Source organism: Columba livia, chromosome 15 (genome assembly GCF_036013475.1).
Source record: "Columba livia isolate bColLiv1 breed racing homer chromosome 15, bColLiv1.pat.W.v2, whole genome shotgun sequence".
Classification (NCBI taxonomy): domain Eukaryota; kingdom Metazoa; phylum Chordata; class Aves; order Columbiformes; family Columbidae; genus Columba; species Columba livia.
In genome coordinates, this window is record NC_088616.1 from 439546 (window position 1) to 465441 (window position 25896).

The window sequence follows — 25896 nt, forward strand, 5'->3', positions numbered from 1 at the left end:
GCACCGGAGCGTCTCGGGCCAGCGGTGCCGTCCCGTTTGAGCGGGGCCGCCGCGACCTCCCTTCCGCGCCTTTCCTGCTGAGCGCCCGCAGAGACCAGTCTTTGTCTGTGTGTTGCAGAATGAACAGTATTGCAGCACATTTGGAACTTTTTTTTACATTTAATTATTGTTACATGTACCAAGGCTTTCAGTTCAAGGACATACAGGGTCTTTAATTTATAATTTATGTTCTTATAAGTTACACCATGGCTCTACACTTGATCCATATCTACACTACAGACTTTGGCCAACAACAACAAAAAAACCCCAACAAAATAGCCCATGCCCCTCCTTCCTGCAGCCACCGTGGGCCCAGGCGCCAGGCGGGCCGGGAGCCGGCAGAACCGCCGGATCCGCGTTCCCGGAGCTCCATCCCAATTATTATGACGACTTTTCTCCTTCCTTTCCACTGCCGTGGGTGCACAGCTCTTTTCTTTTTCCATCTTCGAAGCCGCACACCACAGGTTTTCACAAAAGGAAGTATTCAAAATGGTCATTTAGAAAAGTTTATTACATCAGTGAATCAGCAAATAGTATTTATTTCTAACAAAGCCACGTCATCTTTATCATTTTTTCATCTACATTTAGCTATGCTTAATAGTAGTAAAAATGGGACTATAAAATGTAGAATGGAGATGAAATAATTGAGATGTAATCTGACTATTCAAATATAATGTACTTTCAGCTCTTCTGCCCCAAATGCGGCCAATTTGTGTAGCTTTATACCTTACATTTGTTTGTACAGTAAGTTTGTTATAGAATATTTCATACCCAAATTAAGACATCCTACAGATTAGCAGTTATCTGTAATGGTACAGCGCAGATTCTGTTAATGAACCTGAAATCAGCCCCCCTTTACAGACAAGGTGGTGGTAACCGGATTGATGGAAATGGCAATCAAAAGCACTAGATGTGGTAAGTAATGGAAATGCTCCAACTTTCTGTCTACTGGTATTTCAACCCGCGAGACGATGGTTCACTTTACTAATAAATACTAAATACTCAGTCCAGCCTCGAAATAACCAAGTTTTAGAATCCCTCCTCCAGTCTGCTCAGGAGCAGAAAAATTCTACTGGATCATCACGTAGTCCTTTAAAAAGACAAAGGTGTTGAAGCTCTGAGCATGTAGGAATTGAGTGGTGAGTATCACCAGAAAGGGGCTTTGCAAATTGCGAATCCATGAGCTGACTTCAAGAACAATAAGATATATGGACATCTTAAGTCAACGCAGAATATGAACAAGACAGGAAGTTTCTTTGGCTTTTTATTCCTTCATTAGTTTAAGATCCAAGGAACTGCGGGTTTTGTTCACTTTGTAGGAAAAAAAAAAAGTTACTTTTAAACTCTGATTTACCAAAAAAAATAAAAGCCCAGATATTTGCAGACATAATAAAATTTATTTAAATTCCATGCATGACGGTAGCTACAAGTGTAGTCATATGAAACTGAAGGACAATAACCTCTGTCCATACAATGTAGCTGTAAGTGAAATGAATGGGAGTTCCACAGTTACAAAGAAACAAACAAAACCAAAAAAACCCTAAAAAAGGTAAATCTGTTTCAGTTTTGAGTGATCTGTGAATTCAGATACAGCCGCTAGACTGTAAACTTTTGGGAGAGGAGATGGACTCACCACAATTGTACAACTGGAAGTGTTTCGTTTAAGACATTGTGAAGAGGCTCCGAGGAAACCTGTAACACTTTACTGCCAATCCTCTGGGAGATGAAAAGAACATCCATTAGCCGTCGTCCTCATTGTTAGAATCAGGACAGCAATTGCAGAGAGCCCACTTCCAAAGTGCAGCTAAACAGCGTTTTCTTACGCAGCTTCTTCAAGTTGTACTGAGTAAGGTTTATTTTGAACCAGTTTTGCTTTAATTTCTCACTGGTGCTCACAAGCTTACATTGCGTTTTGATATGCAAAAATTTGCAGACTGTACTTGATTCCGAGCCTCCCCTGTTTCGGTCTGTGCGAACGTGGGGGGATTTAGTCTTTCTCCCTCTCCGCTCAGACTGATCTTTAAACCAGCAAGGATTAGCCGGCCCTGCACGTTACAGACTGGGTGAACTGAGTCACTTACACAACTGGCCCAGTTCTCCCACAAAATGCAGCTCTTATAAATACTAACAGGCACTATTGCCAAAAATTCTCTTCTTTTTGCAAGTTTCACTGATTTACCGGTTGTTAGCATTTTTCTGCAGTTAAGAATTTAACAATGCTGAATTTTTATAATGACACAATATGTAGCTCCAGCCTTCAAAATTTACTTCCTGCATCTAGTAAGAGTAATGATGTTAAGTCAACCGAAATTTGCTGACGATATTAACAAAATGTAAAGCTAATGAAGGTGCCACATTTCCACGGATGTTTTCCAATTTTAAGGATGCATTCGACAAAGGGAAGGGGCAAACCTAATTATTTTAGTACAAACTTGGTTGAGTGCCCAATCGCCTCATTTAAAACTGTGTATGTGGGGAGGCTGAGGAGTTTAGAAAAGTCCAAGTAACCAAGTCTCGAGGTTACTGGAAAGTTAAAAAGCTAATGCAACTGCGTTACATCCAGGTAAAAAACATTATTCAAAAGCAATTCGAATACCGAAAAAGATTTCAAATTGAATAGTTTATTAACATGGTAGTCATCTTTGTAACATGTGCACACACACTCGCACACTCTGAATGATCTGCCTGGAAAAAAGAGGTCTTAATATATATGCTGGGGGAAATTAAACATTAAAAATCCTTTAGATTTTCATAATTATAGGCAATTATGTCCACATAACTTACAAAGCTATTGCCAAATCTTTCCAAGGAAGCAGAATTTGGGAGAAAAAAAAAATAATTTTGGGAAAATTCAACAGTGGCATAGCAGAGCTCTCAATATGAGAAAGCTGACATAATGTGGACCTTTGCTGTGAATTTGTCTTTGCAAAATATGGGGAGAAGTTTATCAATGGGCAGAAAATAAGAAGGCGGTGTGAAGTAGGCTTTGCAGAGTCGGTTTTCCTCACAGTATTGCGCGGGGTCACTGAGAAAAACGCTTAGTCCTTCTCTGGAACTAGTTTCAGAACTTTTCCAATTGCAATGGTCTTACCTAAACCAAGGAGACAAACAGGAGAGTTACATATATTGTGAAAAGAATGTGTAGGTCTCTAACAACCACCAAAACCCCCCCAGAAATACAGGCTCTCCAGAGTAATAGAAATACTGCCGAGAATAAGTTGTCGTATTGTAGAATAGAAGCACAATAAAATCTTAAAAATAGTAAAAGTGCTATTGTCACAGTAGAGAATACAATGCAGATTGCGGGAAGTCTGCTCTGCGTTCATCCAAGGAGAAGGCACAGTCATTCTACCCGATCTGCTTACTGCTTTTAAAGATAATGTATTTTAAACACATCCCACAGATCTACAAGTGTTACCGGGGTGAACACGAGTCGAAACCCAACATACAGCCCCCCTTGTCTTTTCTAACTCGAAACAGAGAAGCCGCGGCCCTCCTGGTGCAGGTGAACACCCCAGGACGCGATACGGAAACAGCGCTGGTCACGTTTCAGACTCAGCCTTTTGTTTCACAGTGCACACTATTCCTCTAAAATAAAACACACTTTCTGTTACTAGCAAGAACTCTGCACAATGACAACGATTTGCTCATAGTGATTTCCTCTAGATCCCAGGATTTTAAGACCTCATTGCCATGCATGGTCTCCTATTTCAAGCAACTGCATTTTTGCAGCAGTGAGTGTTGCTCAAGCAGCCTTACCCTCATCTCTTAAGGTGAAGCGACCCATCTGAGGGAAATCTTTGAATGTCTCAAGGCAGATAGTTCCTGCTGTCCTTAAACGGGCAATGCATACTTGATCTTGTTTCACAAAACGGGGCCGTGTCTTGCTTTTTTCTCCTGTTTTTTTGTCTACCAAGCAGATTAAGGCCTGGAGAAAACAATATTAATAGCTGTGAGTGCTACTTGTTGTGGTTTTTTCCCCAACAAAACTGAAGTGACCTAAGAAAGAAAATATTTAGAAATAATCATAAAAAAACCTGCATAACCAAGCCACACTTTTCAGGCTTATGCTAACAGATGCAGCTGGGCTCGGTTGTGTTACGGTACCGACCAACGATTCCATTCAGGGCTGGAGCTTCGCTGCATTAATGACTCCAGAGACGCAGGTGAGGGCAGAACCCACCCCAACCAGAGGCCTGTCTGTATTCACATCACGACTGAAACAGACACTTACTGTTATCTCAACTTCTTCAATACAGGTGTGGATGTGCAGCACAGCGTTGTAACCTGGACAGATAATGGATTTGTGCTCAATTATCACTATCTGTAAAACAATTACAAAAATGTCCTCGTTTCAATTATAAATGAGCAGAGAATAAGCAAATCTACAACTATACTGAACAATACATGCACAGCAAATTTTGTGAGAGAGACAAAGGAATTAAGTTGCTTATAATATGAAAGTATAAAATCAAAAAATTGGCCTGACAAGATTTTGCTTTTGTGCTTATAGGTGTCTAAAACTTCCACTGAGAAGTTACGTTCATAATAAATGATATTTTTAAAACTCAAATTAATACCATCTGAAGTAGATGTGTCATTGCCAATCTAGAGATATGGTATTGAATAACAAACGGGAACTGAAATGTCAAACTAGGTAACTTTGGATTGGGTGAAACACAAGCAAAATACTGTAATGCTTTTTAGCCATCCGTACAGCAATGCAAGGCCAGTTGTTCTACCTGGGCATCAAAGGTGCGTCCAGAATGACAGAGGTTGGTAAGATCACAGAGAATAAACCCGGGGAGAATCTCCTCCTCTTCAATTCCTTTCAGTCTGATCTTCAGATTTTCACCTGGGGCTACTGATTCAGTTTCTACGTCATCAGAAAGGATTCCAAGAACTTCCACATTGTGCTTAAAGAAAGCAAAAATGCAGCTTTAGTCTGGTACAAAATCATTTTAATACAACGGGATTTCAATGAATAATTCCATTACAGTTTAAATTCATTATATTCAGTTCTGCGAGATTTGGAACATCTGAAATATTTGAGTGATGAGTTAATAATATCTAAAATAGCATATTTAATCAAATGTTTTAACATATAATTCTATAGTATACACTCAATGGAAAGCACATTCCAAAAATATCTGCTATTTCTCAAAGTGAAATGAGTTTAAAACTTTTAAGAGATGAGAGAAATCATGGATGTGTATTATCTAAGAAGAATGCAAAAGCCACATTGTTGTATAGACTTGTTACATTCAAAATAAAGCAGTCTGGAAATGGACACAATCCAGGAAATCCTAAAATCCCCAAATTCTACAGGAGTTCCTGGAGAAGACGATAAAAACACCAAACGTACATTAACGAACAGTCTCCGAGCAAACACCAACAAGTGTTTCCTAACGCTCCTATATGTTGTAACCTCTCTTCTGATTTTCGTATCTTTACGCACTATGAAATACCGACAGAAAATAAACATTGGAAAGGCAGAGAAGTTACAAAGGAGTAGTTTCAGAGAGATCTATTGTTCCGGCTTCCTGAAGTTTTAGTTCAACCCTCGTTAGCTATCAAAGTAACTAAAATAATAGCGTGTCATCAGAAGCACTGGCTATTTACTGAATAGAAATTCTGTAACTGTTTAGTGAAATCCATTTATTGTTTATCAGGTTCTCATAATGAACCCCAAAATGACATGGGAGTCAGATGCACATCAAGCAGTTCTATAGAAAGCTACTGTCTGTTACATTACCTTAAGATCTGAAAAGCTTAAACTCAAATTAAGTCTGTTTCAACTTTGAGCAGCTCTTGGGAAAGGTGACATGCAAGTCAATCTAATTACCATATTGATTAGGAAATAAGCTGAAGATTTATTGTACATTTGAGTATTCAGACCTTTCCAGCAAACTACCTCAGCCTACAGAACTGGAAAAAGTGTGTGAGCCTAAATCAAGATGACATGAATAAAGAACAAAATTTCCAACCCGTTTTTCTAAGAAACCATCAGAAACAACACCCACTCGTCCATCTCTCCCGCTGTGTTTGCACATTCTTGTATTTGCAAATTCTTCAGGGCACCACAATGATTCCAACCAGCGATCTTATATCACGGAACAGCCACCTACCTGTACAAATAACCTGTGCTTAACCAAAGCAAACGTCAGACGTCCTGTCTGCAGCCTTTATTTTTTTCCTATTTCCCTTTGGGGAAGGAAAAAGGAAAAGGAAAAAAAGAGAGGAAAAAAAACCCCAAAAGAGCAGTTGGGTGGGAAGAAGGAAAGTTTAGAGCAACATTAACCCCCCCCGCTGGAAAACCGTTTCGTGGAGCAGTTGAGCTGTGTTTTACTTTGCATTTGTACAAATACACTGTGATGATCTGTAGCCCAGCAATTGAGTTTAATAAAGAGACGCAGCCTGAGTGCTGAACTCTGAGGAAGTGAACACACACACCTGGAAATGTCACCCATGTAACAGCCGTGTCTAACTGAGCAACAGAACATCTTCTGATTTGAAGTAATGATTACCTTTAAGAATCAAGCTCTATTTTAGGGTAGTAACATTTTTTTTAGTATCTGAACCTTACCATACCTTGTTTGGCATCATCACAAGCTGTTGTCCTTTGCAAATAGAGCCTGACTCCAGCTTCCCAAGGACCACAGTGCCCATATCCTTCATAAAAAGAAATCATTACACAAAAATTGAAAATAGAGAAGACTCTTTAGGAAAATGTTTATGATTTAACTCTGATTATTTAACCCTATGAAGTTATTTAGCACAGCTACACTTAACGTTTTAGGAACTGTTCTCATGAAAGATTACAGATTTTAAGAGGCTCATGTAATGCCAAAATTATTTACTTCCCCTCCCCTTCTACAGTTGGAAATGTAGATATATCAAAGAAAAAAAAAGAGGTAACTTCTAAAAATACAGAATCCCAGGCTGTTTGTGCTGCAGGACCTCCATGGATCCCCAGCCCCACTGCTCCCGCAGGGTCACAGAGCAGATCACACAGGTGGGTCCAGGGGGTTGGAATGTCTCAGAGCAGGAGACTCCACACCCGCTCTGGGCAGCCTGGGCCAGGCTCTGGCACCTCCCAGCAAACAAGTTTCTGCTCATGTCCAGATGGAGCCTCCTGTGTTTCAGTCTGTGCCCGTTGCCCCTCACCCTGGCGTTGGGCACCACTGAACAGAGTCTGGTCCATCCTCTGACACCCACCCTGAGCTACTGATCCATGGATCACATCCCTCTCAGCTTCTCTTCTCCAGCTGAACAGTCCCAGCTCCCTCAGTGTCTCCTCATCACAAAGATGCTCCAGACCCCTCAGCATCTGTGTCCCTCTGCTGGACTGCCTCCAGTAATTCCTTGTCCTTCTTAAGCTGGGGAGCCCAGAACTGGACCCAGTTCTGCAGATGGGGCCTCCCCAGGGCAGAGCAGAGGGGGAGAAACCCACCTCGACCTGCTGGCCACACTCTTCTTTGATGTGCCCCAGCTACCGTTGGCTTCTTGGCCACATGGACACACTGCTGGCTCATGGTCACCCTCTTGTCCACCATACAGTAAATAGTCCATTTACTGCTTTCTGAAAACAGTCCATTTATACTTTCAATCCTATTATTTTAATTTGTACCTTATATTTATCCACAATTGGCAGCCTGATTGGTCCATCAACTGAACGGTTGAAGTTTGGCAAATTATCCAGGTATGGAATAAATGGTAATCCACTAAAAGAGCAGAAAGCATTTGTTTCAATTTTGTGAGCACTCTTCTATTTTACAATTACTCAGAAAGGATAAATGCAGTCCCACAAAAGGAATGATTTTCATTTTGTCATCATTAAGAACAGTGACCTCTAAGACAGTCTGATCTATCCTAACCTCCCGCCACTAGTGCCCACGTCACCCTCACTAACATGTCAATACCCAGGCAGTGCATGTAGTTTTTAAGATACGTTACAGGTATATTTTAAACAAATCAATTTTTCCTTTGAGAATCTTGCTAGATGTGCAATACATTTTGTAAGTAGGATACCATAAGCTAGGTCCAAACATGATTTTCACTCATACGTTATAACTGCCACGAACAACACTGGAAAACACGATATCCAGCGAGATATGTCGCTTCTCACCAATTAGAACACAGCTTCAAGCAAACTGGTCACATCGATCACTCATTGTAGCAACATGTCAACTGCAACGTCACTGGAAAATTCAAGGGCTAGTAGAGCACTCAAACTCACCCAGCCAAAGAACGCTGCTAACACTACTACAGACTTGAATCTGCTGCCTTTCTTTAGCTCGTTGCATGGCCGTGTTCTTGCTGCCCTGACTGTATTTCCTCAAGCACTTTAAAACACAGCTATGATATGCCATGCTATACTCTCCCTAGCTTCACTGTACCATGTACTTTTATTGAAGTACCCCAAATATCGAAGTTGTTCAATTTCGGATACATACATATACCAAGGACAGAATTCTGACTGTTCTTTAAGGTTTGCTCCGGTCAGTCCTGAGCAGGGCATGAAATGAATATCCTTTTTGGGGTTGAAGCCAACTTTCTTCAAAAACGGGACCAGTTTCTCTTTACATTCCTCATATCTATTAAAATGACAAGCATATCAAGATAAGTTTCAATTATTCCAGCATGAGATAATACTGTGCTTTAAAAAAACCAACAACAAAAAACACAGACATTCGATTACCACCAGTTCAGTTATTCTGTGTGCAGAAAACCCAATAAATCTTAGTGGCCTATTTGTATCTCCTTCCCAGTCTCCCAGCACAACTTGGAGTTGTCCGTTCCCCCTCAGCCCCCTGCTCCACAAAGCACTATCCGTTCTCTCCATGTACTTCGGTCTCCGGGCCGGGGACGCAGCAGGAGATGCTGTAGCTGCTTTTAAGCGAGAGATCCAGGCGCAAAGAGCAGGACAGACAGAGCAGACGGGTACCGAGGTCACGCTGAAAGCTTTCACTTCCGCGGTGGCCCCGTCTCCTCCAGCCTCCTACATAATCTGCTATGACTTCAGGCTATTTCTTTCTCTTCGAGTTCTGCCCCCCAGCCTGCTTCAGCAGCACTCAGTCACGTCAGCAGGCTGGGGCAGCACAACCGGCCATGCCCTGTTCTCGGAAACGCGGCTGCTGGTGCGAGGTCGCTTTCCACAAGAACTGACACAATTCCTGACAGCTCAGCGAGCGCTCTGACAACTCTCCCTGTCACACTGTACAGGAAAACTGTATCCTGTCACTACACGAATATGGCTAGGGAAGGACTAACCCAGCTTAAAGGGTGGGAAGAAAGGTGTGAAAGAAGCCATAAAAAGACCTAAGTTCTGACACTGAGGAAAATTAAAACCTTTTAGTACATCTGAGTGTTAAGGTAGAAAACAACTAACTAATAAAAAGGATAAAGTTAAATATTACTTATTGACTTTCTAGTTATTTTTACCTGTATCATCACAAGGTTCCCCACCTCCCTACTTCTCAGGCGGTAATCACAAATCATTTTAATATATTATTTGCTTATTCAATCCAGCTTATCACAAAAGAACAACTCCAAATAATACAGTGAGGACACATAAGGTGAACAGGACAAGGCTGTTCTCACCAAACCTGAGCTCGGAAATGCGGCCAAGCAACCAGGAACCTGTCAAACTAAACTGCTGAAAACAGAGTCACTTCCTTTTAGGTTCAGTATAAAATTTCCAGGTCAACAACTAGACTATGATAGAATGCACGGACTTGTCAGACACGGCTGCACAGATCCAACCAGTCGAAAGTGAACGTTGTAAAGCAGGCTAGAACTTCAGGCTGAGTTGCGAGGCGGTGTCCCGGGCACTGCGCTTCTGTTCTCCCTGCAGTTTTGACAACCTCTGTCTTTAGCCCACCCGTCTACCACTCCTTCAGCAAAAAATGGGATGCAAGAAACCGCCTGACTTAGGAGCTATTTTCAGTATCTTTTAATGAAGATTTTTTTTTTACTATTATTGAACTCACCTTTCATTACTCCAGTTTACAGTTGGATCATCCATTTTATTAATAAGAACTATTAGATGTTTTACACCTGCTGTTTTTGCTAACATGGCGTGTTCTCTTGTTTGTCCACCTTTCTCAAATCCAGTTTCAAACTCTCCTTTTCTTGCAGAAATAACCTAATCAAAAATACACATTGTAATACAAGTTCTACAATTCCCTCAACAGAGCAACCAGCAATAGGTAATACTGCCTTACTCACAAATAGGTTTGGATTGTCAAAACTGGTAAAAGCTTTAAAAATGCACTGCTATATCCTCAATATTGCCCATCGTGAAAAGAATCCCATTACAGCTGTGGAAAATGTTATGAAGCTGTTAAGTTAATCCAAACCCCACACAACTTGGTAGACTTGAGATCTGAAAATGTTGCCCCTGTAACTAGCCAAAAGAGTAAACAAGCAAGCAAAGAATTAAAAGCGAGAGGCTTTATTCCACCATATATCTAAAATAAACGAATGTGATTTGTCCTTACCAGCACAGCAAGGTCAGCTTGAGAAGCCCCGCCAATCATATTGGGAACAAAGCTCTTATGTCCAGGGGCATCTAGAATAGTGAAGTGTTTCTTCTCAGTTTCAAAATAGGCACGACCCACTTCTACTGTTTTCCCTTTGTCCCGTTCTTCTTGGTTTGTGTCTAAGGCCCATGAGAGGTACCTAAAACAAAAATAAAAATCACAACACAAATATTCTAGTTTGGCATTAATTTCTTACTAAATGTATGTATGATGGTTTGCTCATTATAAAGTGCCTTTTTTTCTGCTCAACTATTCTAACCACCTCAGCATTACTGAACTTAAGCACCTCCAAGACCAACAGTGAGTTCTTCTGGAACATTCTGTGTCCACGCCGTGAGCTGCAGCGCTCGGTTCTAGCTCTCCCTCACATACCTAGAAAGATGCCATTCCAAACAATGACTTTCAATTGCTAAGCTCTCCAGATATGACCTAACCTCCAACACTTCCAGCTTTGCTCCGGTTTGAAAACACACCTCTGGATCAAATACAAACCAATTCCATCATTAACTGAAGAGAGAACTACTGTTACTAATTCTAATTTCACATATTAAACAGAAGCTGGCTATGAAATAGACACCACCTTTATTCACCCTATCTTTGATGCTTTGACCATATCAACTTACTATATTTTATTCCATTGGCCATTGACAAACAAGTCAGATTTAAGTTAGACAGATGAATTGAAATTTCAAAAAAGCTTATTTAGCTCCCTCAGGTTTTGTGAAAATTGGTGACTAGAGAGGAAAAAATTAATGCTCTCACGAAGGAGAAGAGAAGCAGTAATAGCTAAATGGAACTGACTGACCACAGCAGTGTTTTTTCCCCACCAGCAGCAGCTTATGAAGATCTTTAGCCTGTGTTTCCTGTTGCCTGGCTCGTGTTTGGAGACACTGTGAACTCAGCTGTGACCAGAGGCCAAACACAAACTTGTCCCTTCCAGCTCGAGAGCTTCCCGGCTCACAAAACCCACTAACCACTGGCAATTCTGGATCTACAGATATAGAATATCTTCCCCAGGCAGCAAGTTACTTGTCCATGGCCGAGGTCTGGCCAGCGCGCTAGATGGTTTCGGGTGGTACCGCCACCGTGGTATTTTCACTGTGATCCTGGAAGATTTGAGCCAAGCCAGAGGTGACGTTTTACTCAGCTTGCGAGAGTGAAGCAGGAATCTACGTGTGGCAGCTGGATGGCAAGTCCTTGTGACATCCAGGGTTTTTAGGGAAAGATGAATTTCTGACTCAAATGTCAAGACTTCCAACATATGAAGTGAGCTAACAAGACCTTTGATGATGACATAGGTACGTCACACTTTCTGTTGCGTATCATGACATATGTTAAAGAATAAAAATAGCATTAAAGGAGACACTTCCTGCAACTCATGCTCCAAAAGAGGGAGGGAGGAGGAAATCTGTTTTTCAAGCTGTCCAGGGATTTTGAGGAATGTCCTGAGATATTTATCACTTTGGTCACCTCCCAACAGGGGGATGATGCTTGCTTGATAAAAAAAAGATGTATGTCACCCTTTCCGTCCCCTTCTCTCGCACATCGTAAAATGAGTTCAGGCCAATGACCACCCCGAGTGCTCCATCGCCGCCCTACCCCTAAAGAGTCTTTAGCTGCTGCTTTTGCAGAGCCCTTTGAACCCCTGTTTTCCTCCACCATGGCCAAAACCAGAAAGCTTCCAAAAGGAAAAAACCCATTTCCCAGGAGCTGTTTGAAGGAGAAAGCAGGCTGCCAGATGTGCTGTACATACATGCGCATACACAAAACCAAAAGGCAACCAAAAGACAACAACGAAACCCAAAACAGACAAGAGGCCCCTAAAAAATCCACACATGCAAGCATCATCCTCCTGCCTGGGGGAAACTTAAGAACCATGGACCCCATCTTATATCTCATCTTATATGAATAAACGACAAATTGACAGCTGTGATCTCTGTCACATCTCTGCTGCTTACAGGTGAAAGACATCCAGACAGAACAAGCCTGGGAGCTGCCTGAGAAAAGCTCTGCCTTGTGTTCCCTCTTACCAGATGTTTCTCAAAGCATCGGAATGTAAAGCACTGATCAAAACAATCCAAAGCACCCCGAACAGCAGCAGAACCTGTTGCAATGTGTGTCGCCAATGCTACCGGGACAGGGACTAACACACAGGTTCCCGTTTTCAACACGGCGCAAAGAGAAAAGCACGATATTATCTTAAGTAAGTTCATACCATGTTTCTCTGTTTTTTTCTTTAGCTTCTCTTTCATACTTTTCAAGTGTTCTTTTGTCAACCATTCCTGTCAAATACCTAAGGGGGAGAAAAGCAAAAAGTGCAATTTCACATAAGCAGAAACATAGTTCAAAATAGTTAAGTACTTACGCAATCCTTACAGATTGCTTTGAAAAACTGGAGCAACCTGATGCGAGCAGCAGTGGAATTTTTTCTCCACAAAAAGCCGCGCCACTATCTGACAGGTAAAGGTACAGCAACATCACCCAGCACAAGTGTGAGGAGTGTCTCTTTCTTAAGCCTAATGGTAAAATGTTCTGCAGAGGCAAGTTTTGAAACGGAGCTACATCCGTTAAATCCATTTCTGAGACTAATCCAATGTTTCAAAATTAAGTAAGAATTGTGACAGGGGAATTTTTCACACCACCTCTCCCTCACCCCCAATTTCTGAAATGTATAGAAAAATATTTTCAGTTTCATTCTTTTTACATAGAACGAGGAAACCGCTATTTTAAAGGAGATCTTTCAGTTATGAAAAGAGGTGAATAGTGTACAGTTTTATTATATTAAATTTTTGTATTTTTCCCTCCAATACTTCTATCTCATCTTCTAATAACAGTAATCTAGTTAGTTTATAAAGAAAACTAATTATAACAGTACACAAAGGGTTAACGACAAAGTTGGTACAAGCAGCTGATTTTTTTTCTCCCCCTTACAGCAAAGGGATATTCTGCAAAAATGAAAGCCCAAAAAGGCTTTGGGAACATCAGAGGCTCGCAGGGGCGTTCCCAGCCGGCCGCTCCTCGTCCAAGGAGCCGCTCGGGCACATCAGATAACAACACGAGCATTTGCTCCGGGCTGAGCTACCGGCTTAAATGGACCATGACAATCCCAACATTCCAGTTCCGCCAAAACAAAACAAGCTGAAAATGCCAAGAGACAGACCTCCCACTTTTGCTGAGAATAGTATTTTAAAATCATATAAGCGCTTCGCGTCAGGATAGCATTTATATAGCATTTCTTTCCTCCTGTACTACTTTTCCTTTTTTATTTTTGAATCCGTAAGATGTAGCTGCATTTATTTACTTCTGTCTCATACAAATATTGCATCTCTAGATAGTTTCTAAAATACACTTAAAAGATTAACTATTATAATTTTATATTTTGAAATCAAATTATGCCTGACAGCATCAGCACCAGGGAATACGGATATTCAATTTCTTCTTCTTAATGTCACAAAAAAGACAAAGTTTAACAACGGATACGAAGCAGTTTCAAGGAGCATGTTAGAATTATGAAGAAAAGCAAAGTCGTGTTTTAAGAACGGGATTCAGTGTTTTGTAAATTTTATAATGTACGCTTTGGCATAGTTGTTTCATTCACTAAGTGAAACTCCTCTAAATATTAGATCTGCGGAATTAAGGAATTTCAAAGACAATAAGTGACTAAATTGACAGGGAGAGTAACGTAGTATTATAAAAATATTAATCTGTGCTGACTAAAGCCATAAGGAAAATATTAATCATTTTACTGAATGTATTTTGAGTTCACAAGAACAGCAAATCTAAACATGTGATTTGAGAGCCGCCTTACATGATCTGTCCTCCAATAGTCGACTTGCCAGCGTCTAAAATTGAAAAAAAACAAAGTCAATCACAATTTAAAAGAAAATCCTAAAAAATAACAAAACGACTATGAACAAGGTCATCTCATTTATTTCCAAATATATATATTTTAATTGTAACCTACATTTTTGGGAGTATCTCCCAGTTTCCCTTGTTTCCGTGATAATTCGTTGTCAATTCAATCATACTGAATTTGATGTTTTTCGCACACTCAGGCCTGGCAACATCCAGAGCAAAGGAGACCCCACCAAGCAGCGACGCAGCCACAGCGGGGGAAGCTCTTGCAAAACCCCCTTCTCGCTCGTCCCGAACTCGAGACGGGGCCGCGTCTCTGCCCGCTGCCTCCGCACTTCCTGCCACCCCATTCGCAATCTACCCCAGGATTAAGTTGCAGCACTTTTAAGGTGATAAGAGACTACACAAATAAAAATACAGAATTTACTGTAAAACCCATGATTCAATAATTCTTTTGTATTTTTGACACCACTTCAGATTTATCTGAAGCTTGTCAAAACTATTCAATTGGATGTTTTGCTATAAATGCTTCTTTTAACCCTGAATTATGTTCACCTATTGTCTATAGCTCTACATTTTAAAATATTTTGAATAATATGTTTTGAATTAAATAATAAGAACCCTCTGAAAATACTTAAAACAAGCAAAAATGGAGCACTGCTTTCTGATGTTGTTCTTTGGATTGTCAACACAGACAAGCGCTCAACAGAGCAGGTACTTGAGAGATCAGGAAGGCAGACACAGTTGGTCCAAGAGAACACAAGCGCTCTGCCCCCCACAGACATTCTGCAAGTACTCTAATTTTTCCAGAGCTGCTCCGTTAGAAGGAACACTCCCATTAGCCTCAAGACACAGTGAATAGATCCATTCCTACAAAGAGCAGGATTAATTTCTAATCCTCCGAATTCTAGATAATTAGTACACAGTGCAAAGATCCAATCACTTGCTGTTCGCTTACAGCTTACCTACGTGCCCAATGAATACTACGTTTACATGCTCTTTTTTAGGAGCACCCGGCGGTGCTACGACAGATTTCGGTTTTGGTATTTCCTCCTCCTCCTCCATCATTTCCTGAGCGCTCTCTTCAGAGGGGCCGGCGTCCCCCACGGGGCCACCTCCCAGCTCCGCTTCGCTTGGTTCTTCTTTGTGGTCCCATGACTCTTCTGGGGACATTTCTGTCTCTCCATTTTCCACTAAAAATTGACCAGGTAGATATATTCAGTTAGATAATGGAATTAAAAGCAACGGCTACGGTGAAAAGCCCCATCCCCAAGAGGCAAATGAACACTTCAACCATCCAGCCTGTTAACGTCTCCCATGGAGAAACGGGCAACTGCTGCTTGTTTCTGAAATTATTATTAGCAGGAGCTTTCAAACTCGCTTACGTGTCGACATCAGAAAACTATGATTCACAGGGCTTAAGAGACTTGTTTTAACAAGGGAACAGTTTTACCAGGAAAAAACAAATCTGAAGACCCACTCAGGCCATGATGCTGGTCCGAACCCACAGACAGACACACACTATCATACGGTTAGAAAGAACGGGAGGGACCATGGTTTCAGTTCTCTCAAAAGCCACACAAATACAAGGAGAAAGACACAATTTCCATGGTCCGATTGCTCGTGATACTGATCACTCCAACTCTTTTTTTTTAAATCACCATTTCATACATATTAATGGGGCTATTTTGTAATATGAGACTACTTTTTAATAAAGCACTGATGCTTTTTCAGTGTCCCAGTAATCCGATTGCACCTGTCAGTGCACACTAGTGTTTGATTAACTCATTCCTAATCGAAGTATAAAGACACAATAAAAATTAGTAAGGACCAAAAAGCAAAGGCTCAGTAAGATATTCTGCAGTTTTGTTTGCAACGATTCAGCAAAAGCACTGCAGCAGTGTTTTACAGCATAGTGAAATGGAACCATTCTCATCTTACCAACAGATTCTGAAATTTCCATGTTAACAGCAGCATTTGAGCCTAGGGGGAAAAAAAACACAACAAAAAATAGGAATCATTAAGGACACATATTTACCGTGATAGTACCAAGAACAAAGAAAAACAGAGCAATAAAATCAAGAAATGGATAGTTCAGATGTTTGAGCACTTGCCAATGCTATTTAATATACAGATTCAATTTTAAAAATCCTGCTTCATACAAGCTTTATGACCTTCAATAAACCACTTGGCCTTTATGTGCCTTGCTTGACTGGCTATAAAATTGTAAATAACCACAGACAACCACACTACGTTACAATAGTAGTTTGAGGATGAAGAGAATGAAGATTAGAAAAGGTTCATAGCCATCTTTAAAAAGGAGATGCTTTGCAATATTTTAAAAAAATCACATTTAATGGGGCTGTGTTGCATACTGTCAGAGCACAAAACCAATCACCTTCACAAGAGGCCATCTGCTCCTCTGGAGACGTCTCTACAGGCGCACCTGCAAAAACCAAACAACTTAACACACACTGAGGTATAACAGACCACCTCCCAACCTTAGCGCATGAAGCGTATTTCAGAAAAAACACCGGAAACAGTATTAAATATAGTCTCCAAGCAAAAATCCTTCCACAGAATACTGCCTGACAGTTGTGAAAAATACTACAGCAGTTCTAAAACCCATTTCCACACCTCAAAGGAAAAGTGCACGTAAAGCGAGTTTGAAAGGAAGCAATTTTTCTGTACGTAGTATTTACCGGCCCACCACTTTGGGGCCTGCTGGCTATTTTAAATGTCAGTATCCAGCTGGGGTTGCATCCAAAGGCAGGAGGCCTGCTGGCGCCACACTGCGTGGCAAGGTCCCGCCAGCCTCACCCCACAGCCGGGCCTGCCGCGCCGCCTTCTCACGTCAGCGCCGCGCAGAACACCGAGACAAGAGTCCAGAACGGTTCTTAAGATCTTCCGCAGTTATTAGGGATGCTAAAACCATTCGCATACCTGGCGAGTCTGCCAGTCCTCGTAAACACCGTAACACAGACAACATTACCTGGAGGGCAACCCCAGTCGCGTGCGTATCAAAGCCACAAGTATGATTTTTGGAAAGATCGCTCAACCTTCCCATGCACTAAACTATTTCCTGAGGTATAACTAATTGTTAACCCACTAAGAGTGGTATGTTCCCATTAACAATTAAACCACTTGATGTTTTGGGACATTATTCCTTGTGGTCAAGAGACCTTCTGTAATTAGCCCTAAAGCCTTAACCTATTGAGTTTTATCTTGATATAAATTCAGCTTCATAATTCTCTGAGACAGGATCACCACACTCCCATGTCGTATCATCCACCATCTGCACTCCAGGGTCCCAGAACCACAGGAAGGAAACTTTAAGAGAATGATTTAACACAGTAAGCAAGAGCATAGGAATACAGTATCTTGAGATTCCCTGTAAGAAATTGTATATTGCTCCCATTCCAGAGCTGGAAAATACTCAAATCGGCCCATTTCTGAGTGTGGTACGTGGGTGCCATGGTGGATGCTACGAACCAAAAGCCTCTGTTTTGTAACACATCACAAAATTGTCGGCTATTTCACACATACTATGGTTGGGATGCATCAATATTTTCATTACAAGATCGTTTCAATAAACTTTTGATTTCACTCGTGAAGTTTGTCCATAATGAAAAGCATTAAATGACAGGATTTAGGCACTTGGATAGAAACAGAAGCTCTACAAGTGGTTGAAGAGTGATTTAATTCCTTAGAAATACATTGTCAATCAACAGCATTCCTAATAAGCTCAGCTTTTACTTCCTGGTCTGTAATCCCGCAGGGATACAGACAGGAAAAAGAAGTTTCTTCAGAAATAACAGAGAGGAGGTAGGAAATTGTTAACCTAAACGTAAAATTTTGTATGAGTCTAGCACACAAGAGAAGCAATAAGTTTGTGTTTGAATCCTAAACAGTGCTAACGGCACGACAATCAAAAAGCAACAGACATTCAGTTACGATCACGGCCACAGATTGAATTTGGGTCCCTTTGGGACACAAGTGGCACACACGCTGTGAAAGAGGCCACTGAATTACACTGAACACACACTGACCCTTCCAAGCAGGAAAGGAGCATAAATCAAATACCCCCTCACCTCAGTGACTGTTTCCTTCTGATGAACAATTTCAGCTTGTGCCAGGCTATTTCAGGCACTGGTACAGTGCAAACAAGCACCCAGGAGAAAAGGCTGCCACGAAAAGCGCAGACCCGCCGCGTGCCACGAGGACAGCCCTGCTGAGCGGCACGCCGCCCGCTGCTCCCACAGCCTCGCGCTGCCACGCTGCGCCCTTTGTCGCCTCGTGTCAGCCCTACCGAACCTCCACAACGGGAGCTGCGCTGACCAAAAGCTGAACCAGCAAAGGACTGAGCGGCTCTGGGGAACAGATCAGCCGCCCAGAGAGGTGGTGGATGAACCATCCCTGGAGACACCCCAGGCCAGGCTGGACGGGGCTCTGAGCAACCTGAGCTGGTGAAGATGTCCCTGTCATGGCAGGGGTGGAACCATGTCATCTTTAAGGTCCCTTCCAACCCAAACCATTCTCTGATTACGGGGCTAATGAAACTGTTTGCACAACAGAGCACAGAGAGAGATCAAAAGGAAAAAAGGCAGTTTGAAAGAAGTGTCTGATCTACAAAACTTAACTCACTGTACAGATCATCTAAGTTGTTGCTCCTCAAATATGGGCACCAAGTTCCTTTGCAGGAATTCCTGGAAGGCCGAAAAAAAGCATGACACCCACCTTGGGATTCTCATCCCCTTCTGGATGTGCGATTTGAATACCTGAGTTCAGTACTGAGTTACACAGTAGTCATGTAGTGCACACAGTTTCATTCATTATGTAACAGATATCTGCCCCCCTTCCTTTTTTTTGGAAACAAAAGCATGAAGAGAATTACAGAGTAAAAAATAAAGGCCCAAGTCAAACACACAGAGCATGACAACCAGAATTTAAGAAACCTCAAGAGTCTTCACTAACAACAACAAATTACTTCAAGCACAAGTGCTAGAGCTAAACAAAGTATTTCTTATTCAATATTTTTAAATATACAGAAAGAAAATGTTTCCAGGAGTTGACTGTCATTAAGGCAGCTGTTTTGACAGTTAACTGAAACCCCAAATGATGTTCTTCCTGTCTCCGCCCTGCTGCACAGCCTATGCCCTGGTTCTCCAGTGGACACAGAGACGTACGCTCCATTTTTAAAACGCACCAACGTAACAGCAGCTTTGATGGTTTTAACACAACTCTGTAAAATTAACAAAAAAAACAGTGCTTGCTTGGTATCCAAAGGATTTTCCTACGTTAGCTTACTAAGAGACCCACCTTCTTCCTTCCCCAGTGAGGACACACCTCAAGTTTATCTTCTCTAAACCCATCATGCTTCTTCACAACTGAGTCTGAGAAAGCTAACGGGGATTTTCAGGGACCGTAACAAACCCCTCTTCCTTAAGGCCAAGTGTTTGTGCTCAGTTGATAACTTGATTTTTGAGACAGTCGGGAAATCAAGCTCTGTATTAGAACAGTTAAGGATTCCACTCTCTAACAAAGATCTCTCCCAACCCAGGGGGAATATAAATAAATAAATCATAATTTCAAAGCAAATCCAAACCTGAATACCTCCTGGATCTTCTAGCAGGTTAAACTCAGGACCTTAACATTTACACATAAAAGAGTAAAATTTACACATAAATTCTCTGACTGTTCTAGAGAACACATTTTTAATATTGCGTCATCTCTCCTAAACTAATTTTTGTACTTACATTCAATCAGTGTTATTTTCATATAGACCTCTTCAAAACACAGTCATAAATTTCACTGATTACATTTTGACTGCTTTATTCTTTCATAATTAAGAAAAAACCACCACAACTTTCTACCTTAGCTTCATGCAATCAGCTGCTTCTCTTGCTTGTGCGTCTCTCATCACAAAACAGGAGATAAATCCCCAAATTCTGAAAGTGGGACTGTAAAAACCAGACTGCTAATAAAATCCCCAAATTACTTTTGTTTTCATTTTAATGGGGCAACCAAGTTTCAAGACACCATCATGCTTTCAGGATGCTAAGCAGGCTGTCAGCAGACTCCAGGACAGCTCATCTCGTCCGGCTCCCAGTGCCCTGTCCCTTACTGGAGTCGTGCAAAAGCCACGAGCAGGACAAGTCACTCCAACAGAAGCGACACGGCTGCTCCGGGCTGCCTTCCTGGGGACAGCTCAGGTGTAGACAAAGGACGAATGTCCAATCCGCTGGCACCTTGACTTGCGGCACACAAGTGCATTACATCTGATCATCTGGGAGGCCGGGGCCAAGACACGGAGCCTCCTCAGCACCAGCGACTTTGGAAGAGGTTGTGCAGCTCATCTGGCTGGAGAAGCTGATGCAGAAGAACACTGCTCTAGACAGCCAAGTGATGACTAAAATCAAGATTTTTTGGATCATAAGAATTTATACCATTCACGATACAACACCGATTTGCTGTTCAAATTTACAGTTATGAGGTACTAATGGCAGCATTACCAACAACCCAGCTGTGAGGAAATCATCAACATATGGCTATTCAAATGTCAGTACGAGTAAATCACGTTAATCCTTTCGTATGACGGCTTCTTGAATAGCTGACTTACTAGTTTTAGACTTCGACAAGGCTTTCTTAGCAAGTTCAGATGCAAAGTGAAGTCTCTTGAGGACTCGATTGTTGAAGAGTCTTAAAACACAGTCTTAGAGAGAATGGTGTAAGCTAAAAGGTGACCAGTTTTGGGGAACAAAATGATGCAGATAAATCATTGTTCTGCTCTGGAAATTGCAGGTTTCAGAACTGAAGCAGAAGATATTGACACTCCTCCTTTTGTTTCCGATTGGCGGTGGCGGGGGGGGAATATATGGATAGCCCCGATAGCTACAAGGTCAAGAAAAATGAGGGCTTGGAAAATGAGAGTGATAGATGCTATAGCCATTTATTTACAGCATTTGAAGGCTGAGGCTGCCCAGCTGCTGGAATGCAAGGATATCAAAAGTGACTATTGCAGGCGAGCGGGATATTTAGGGAGTGAAGCAATCTCAAGGGCACTGCCTCTTAAGCCAGATGTTCGTTAGGCGCAAGTTGTCTAAACTGTAGGCACTAACAAGTATGTTCAGAAATGTACTTGGAGCGGTCAGGACAGCTACTAAAGGAAGCAGTAGCACTAATACCACCAGAAGGATCACTGCAGTCTTGTCTTACACCGCCTGCTATGTCTCACACCCTTTTTGTTCTTGTCAGTTTTGTACTAAGGACACTTTTCTTACCACAACCGCTGCATACCGCAAACCATTGAACAGTTCAGGCTGGAACGGACCCCAGGAATTCAGCCAGTTCAGTCTCCTGCTTCAAGCAAAGTCAAAGTCAACAGTGAATATTCAAAAGTGACCTCTAAAAAGAAGAACAACTAACGTGAAATATAGTAAAGCCCATACGAGGAAGCTGTGATAATTTTTAGCAAGAATCCTGCGAATATTGAAGAACAATGACAAAAACTGAAATACAAGAATGGAGGCTGATGCTGCATTTTCAGAAATTTTTCACTTCTCTCATACCTGAGATCCAAATGCTACTTAAGATTATAGAAATCTTATTAATCGGGGGGAGCGGTGGGGGAGGTTTGAACACCCTTACACCTCCAAACCATGTCCTGATATAGAAACAAACAAAAGTCACCAAAATGCAATTATGTCATATACACACTCACAAAATTAATAAGCCATAGTACAAAAATAAGCCATAGATGCTACAGTGCAGTTGCAATTAAGAATGTTTAGAGGCCCTAACACAATTTACTGTAATTTTATTGATTATCACGCCTTGCCTTGATTTATTGGAGTTTGCTAGTCCAGGAACTGCTGCCTGCTGCGGGTTTGGCCAGCCGCACAGCTGGTTCCCGCCACCCTGGCCACGCTCAGGAAGGATCTGGGTACAGCGCTGGCTGCTGCCGACAGAAGAGCCGCACGTCCCCGTCCCACCAATCCAACAGAATCCAGCCAAGACAGATTTTACACAAATGGGTTTGACTTGGGCGCAATTTGATAAAAGCAAGTCCTCGCAGCTAGGACGTTTGGAACATGTTTGTTTTAATCTGTTCCTTAGGTTCACAAATTTAAATAACATATGCTTTTTGCACGTAACGAGCTAATAATTTAATTCCAAACTGATTTTGAAACTATCTGCAAGCAGAAATTGTATTAGTGATAAACATTGGTCAGATACTCTCCATAATACACAATCTGCAATCCAAGAAAGTACACATAAACCAGAAGTTTTCAAGTCAGCTACTTGGAATGCAGGTCTCAGGAGTTTCCCAGTTTTAGAAAGTTAACGTCTTGTTCCACAAATAGCTTCTGTGAGCATTATTCCAGTGCTCCAAACATAAGTGACAGGAATTTTACACAAATTACTAAAAACAGGAATTTAGTGGGTGTGTGAAGAACCACCACTGCACTCTGCAGCCACGTAATGGGGACGAGTTCTGTGGAATCTCCCTCCATGCCACGCTGCTCCCCACACTTCCCTGACCTACAGCATCCTTGGAGGTACCAAGAAGCTGTGACTCCAACAGAACCTCGCCAAGAGAAAGCTCCAAGATGAAAAGTGTTACTAGAACTTAACTTTAGGCCACTTAAGTACTCAAACTGACACTTGGCTTTTTAGATTCTTCTCAAAAATCAAGATTATTTTAAATTCTGCCCAGTACAAGCCAGTATTTGTACAGACTTCAATACAGATGATAAATAGGAATGTTTTTTTCCTCACAATGTAATGAAGAGCGAGTGCCACGGAACACCTAATTCCCTGTGGGAACACAAGCAAACTGGGTTACTGAAAAGTAACCTATTCAGCACCATTGTCTGATCATGTGTTGCTCTGACTTATTTCCAGAGCAAGCTCCACCCAGTTCTTCTAGCCAGGAGAGCAGTTGACACCTTAGATGAATATCTGCAAGGACAAGACTGTCAATTACTTTCTGTAACTGAGTCCGTCAGACCTTAAAAAGTACAAAACCAGTATGATATTCCAGGGAAAAAAAGAAACTCTTTGGATTTCTGTCTGCTTAATCTTGAGGACATCCAAGTTAGTTATACAAGCTCAAAATTCGAAACCTTAAAGAAGATATAGAAGCAAGGTGAATTCAAACCAGGTAGATTATAGCACTACGTACGAATGCACTTAGCAACTAAGACGGAAGGAAAAGCTATCGCAAGCACTCGGGTGAGCAGGCAGCTTTCCGTAAAGTCATCTCTAGTCTCTGGACGGACAAAGCTCATCAGAGGACTCAGAAGCAGCAAACGAGCGGAGAAAAGGAGAGCGTGAAGAAACAAACGTAATGAGCAGGTGAGGAAATGTAGCTTAAATCCTACCAAAACAAACAAAAAACCAAATATCGCAAGTCTTAGAAGAAACCTTACAAAAGCAGCCAGGGAGGAAAAACAAAACTATTCTAACGCCGTTCAAAATCCCAAGAAAGTTTTCAGCCACAGTATAGATTACATAGTTTAAAAATGACCTGGATTCAGGTTGCGATGGCTGAAAACCACACTGGAATGAATTTTGAACACTATTCGAAGATGGATCAGCACAGCCTCCAGCCACTACTCTGCCTTCACACCTATGAACCTCAACATATACATTTATTCTAAAAGGAACCCCAAAGTCTGCCCATAGCTTCTTGGAAATGTATTTTAACGCACTCACATATTGCCTGCCTGCACAGCACATGAGCTACCATTTCTGATGAAAATCTGGAGTGCTAAACAGCTATAGAGAACACATAATCTAACATTCCCTCTAAAAGAAGAAGGGTATTAACATTCTGCTATGAAAATTTTAAAGCTTCATATATGAAAGTTATAGATTTTAGCTGTTAACATCTGATAGCTTTAGGTACTAAGGAGGACAGGGCTAATTGAAGATATTAAATCAGAACGTGACAAATAATAAGCCACAACCAACAGGAAGTCGTGACAAACATAATGTAACAAGTAGTCACTTCAGAGAAATTAAATTACTACAATCAATATTTGAAACACTAGCTTGTTTCATATTGTACAACTAGGGATACGAAAAGTTACAGAAAAAAATCCTGCCACAAAGTGAACCAGAATGTCTGACGTCTGGAAGGACCTTCGGCTTGGAGCCGGAAATTAGAAAGCAGCTCTCCTTTAATTTCACATACGCAAAGTAAACCTAGTATAAACACCAGTTGCCTACACGAAGATCCTTTGAAATTTAAAGCAGGGTAAATTTCAAGTGATTCTATTAACTGAGGCCAGCTGGACAAACTTCCTTCCCTACTACTCGTTTATCAGCACGATATCAGGAAAAAATAACCACTTGGTATAATCTTCAAGAGGACACTGAAGATACACCTGAGCCCCTGGCAGCCGAGGCAGTGCTGCTCTCCCCAGCAACACTGCATTCATTACCAGCAAACATCTCGGGCAAGCTCCCCGGCGCCGCAGGCAGCAGGAGGCCGGCTGGCTGTGCCATGGGCAGGGGCCGCAGCGGGCCCCGCTGCTCCCGAGCACCCCGCACCCCGGCCCGGCCGCCCGCGGCCTGCGACCCTCGGGGCGGCACCGCCCACGGCTGCTCTGCCCAGGCTGCGCTGCCGCCCGGCCCCCCCACGCCCCTCCCGGCCGTGCCCCCTCCTCGCCCCTCGCCGGCAGGACCGTGCTGCCGTGCGGACCCAGGGCCCGGGCGCCCAGGCCGGGCCACTCTCGCCTCCGGGCCCGCCCCGGCGCTGCCGCCCCGCCCGCGCCCCGGCAGCCTGACCCGGCCCGGTTCCCCCGCCCGCCCGCCGGAGGCCCCTCCGCCCCCGCGGGGCCCCGCACCCTCCCAACATGGCCCCCGTCCCTCCGGCCCCAGCGCCCACCGCCGGCGCAGCCCCGGCCCGGCGCGGCAGGTACCGTGGGGCGGCGGCGGCAGGCCGGGCGGGGGCGAGGGCGGCGGCAGGCCGGGCGCCGGGCCCCCCCTCAGGAAGGACGGCACGAACTCGGCGGCGTGGACGTTGGGCACGAAGGGCTTCGCGTTGACGTTGAGCTGCCGGCTGAAGGCCGCCCCGAGCAGCTCCTGCTGGGCCTCGGCCTCCGCGGCCGGCGGGGCGGACCCGGCGCCGGCGCCGCTGCCCGGCTCGATGTCCGCCTGATCCCAGCAGTCGGGAGCCGAGTCACTGCTGCTCCCGCTGCCGCTGCCGTTCGCCTCCATTTTGTGGCTGCCCCACAAGCCTCTGCGGTCCCGAAGCGTATCCCAGCGTCCGGGGTAAGGGGGAAGCCGGCGGCGGCACCGACTCAGCACTCGCTTCGGCGATTCCGCGTGTACCCCACCGCCCCGACGCCAGCGCAGTGTGGCCTCCCGGAGCTCCCGTACCCCTTCCCCGCGCCCGCCCTGCCGCCATTTTAGTAGTTTTCAGCTCCCCGGGGCTCGGCCCTGCGGCGTG

The 25896-nt window shown here is 43.0% G+C and overlaps 1 protein-coding gene across 2 annotated transcripts; it reads right to left on the bottom strand.

The window, feature by feature from the left end:
* Positions 1-1416: 1416 nt before the first annotated feature.
* Positions 1417-25812, bottom strand: GSPT1 (G1 to S phase transition 1). 2 transcript variants are annotated; one of them, XM_065030398.1, is made up of 15 exons: positions 25367-25812; positions 16837-16884; positions 16380-16421; positions 15404-15631; positions 14392-14425; positions 12799-12876; positions 10542-10722; positions 10032-10186; positions 8496-8636; positions 7670-7763; positions 6631-6711; positions 4782-4955; positions 4274-4363; positions 3799-3967; positions 1417-3130 (listed from the first exon to the last, which is right to left on the bottom strand). In XM_065030398.1, exons 1-15 carry the CDS (start codon positions 25662-25664, stop codon positions 3078-3080), a joined length of 1866 nt encoding a protein of 621 aa, XP_064886470.1. In that variant the 5' UTR covers positions 25665-25812; the 3' UTR covers positions 1417-3077. The 2 variants fall into 2 exon arrangements, with proteins under 2 accessions (XP_064886470.1, XP_064886471.1); XM_065030399.1 differs by lacking the exon at positions 16837-16884.
* Between the last annotated feature and the right edge of the window lie 84 nt (positions 25813-25896).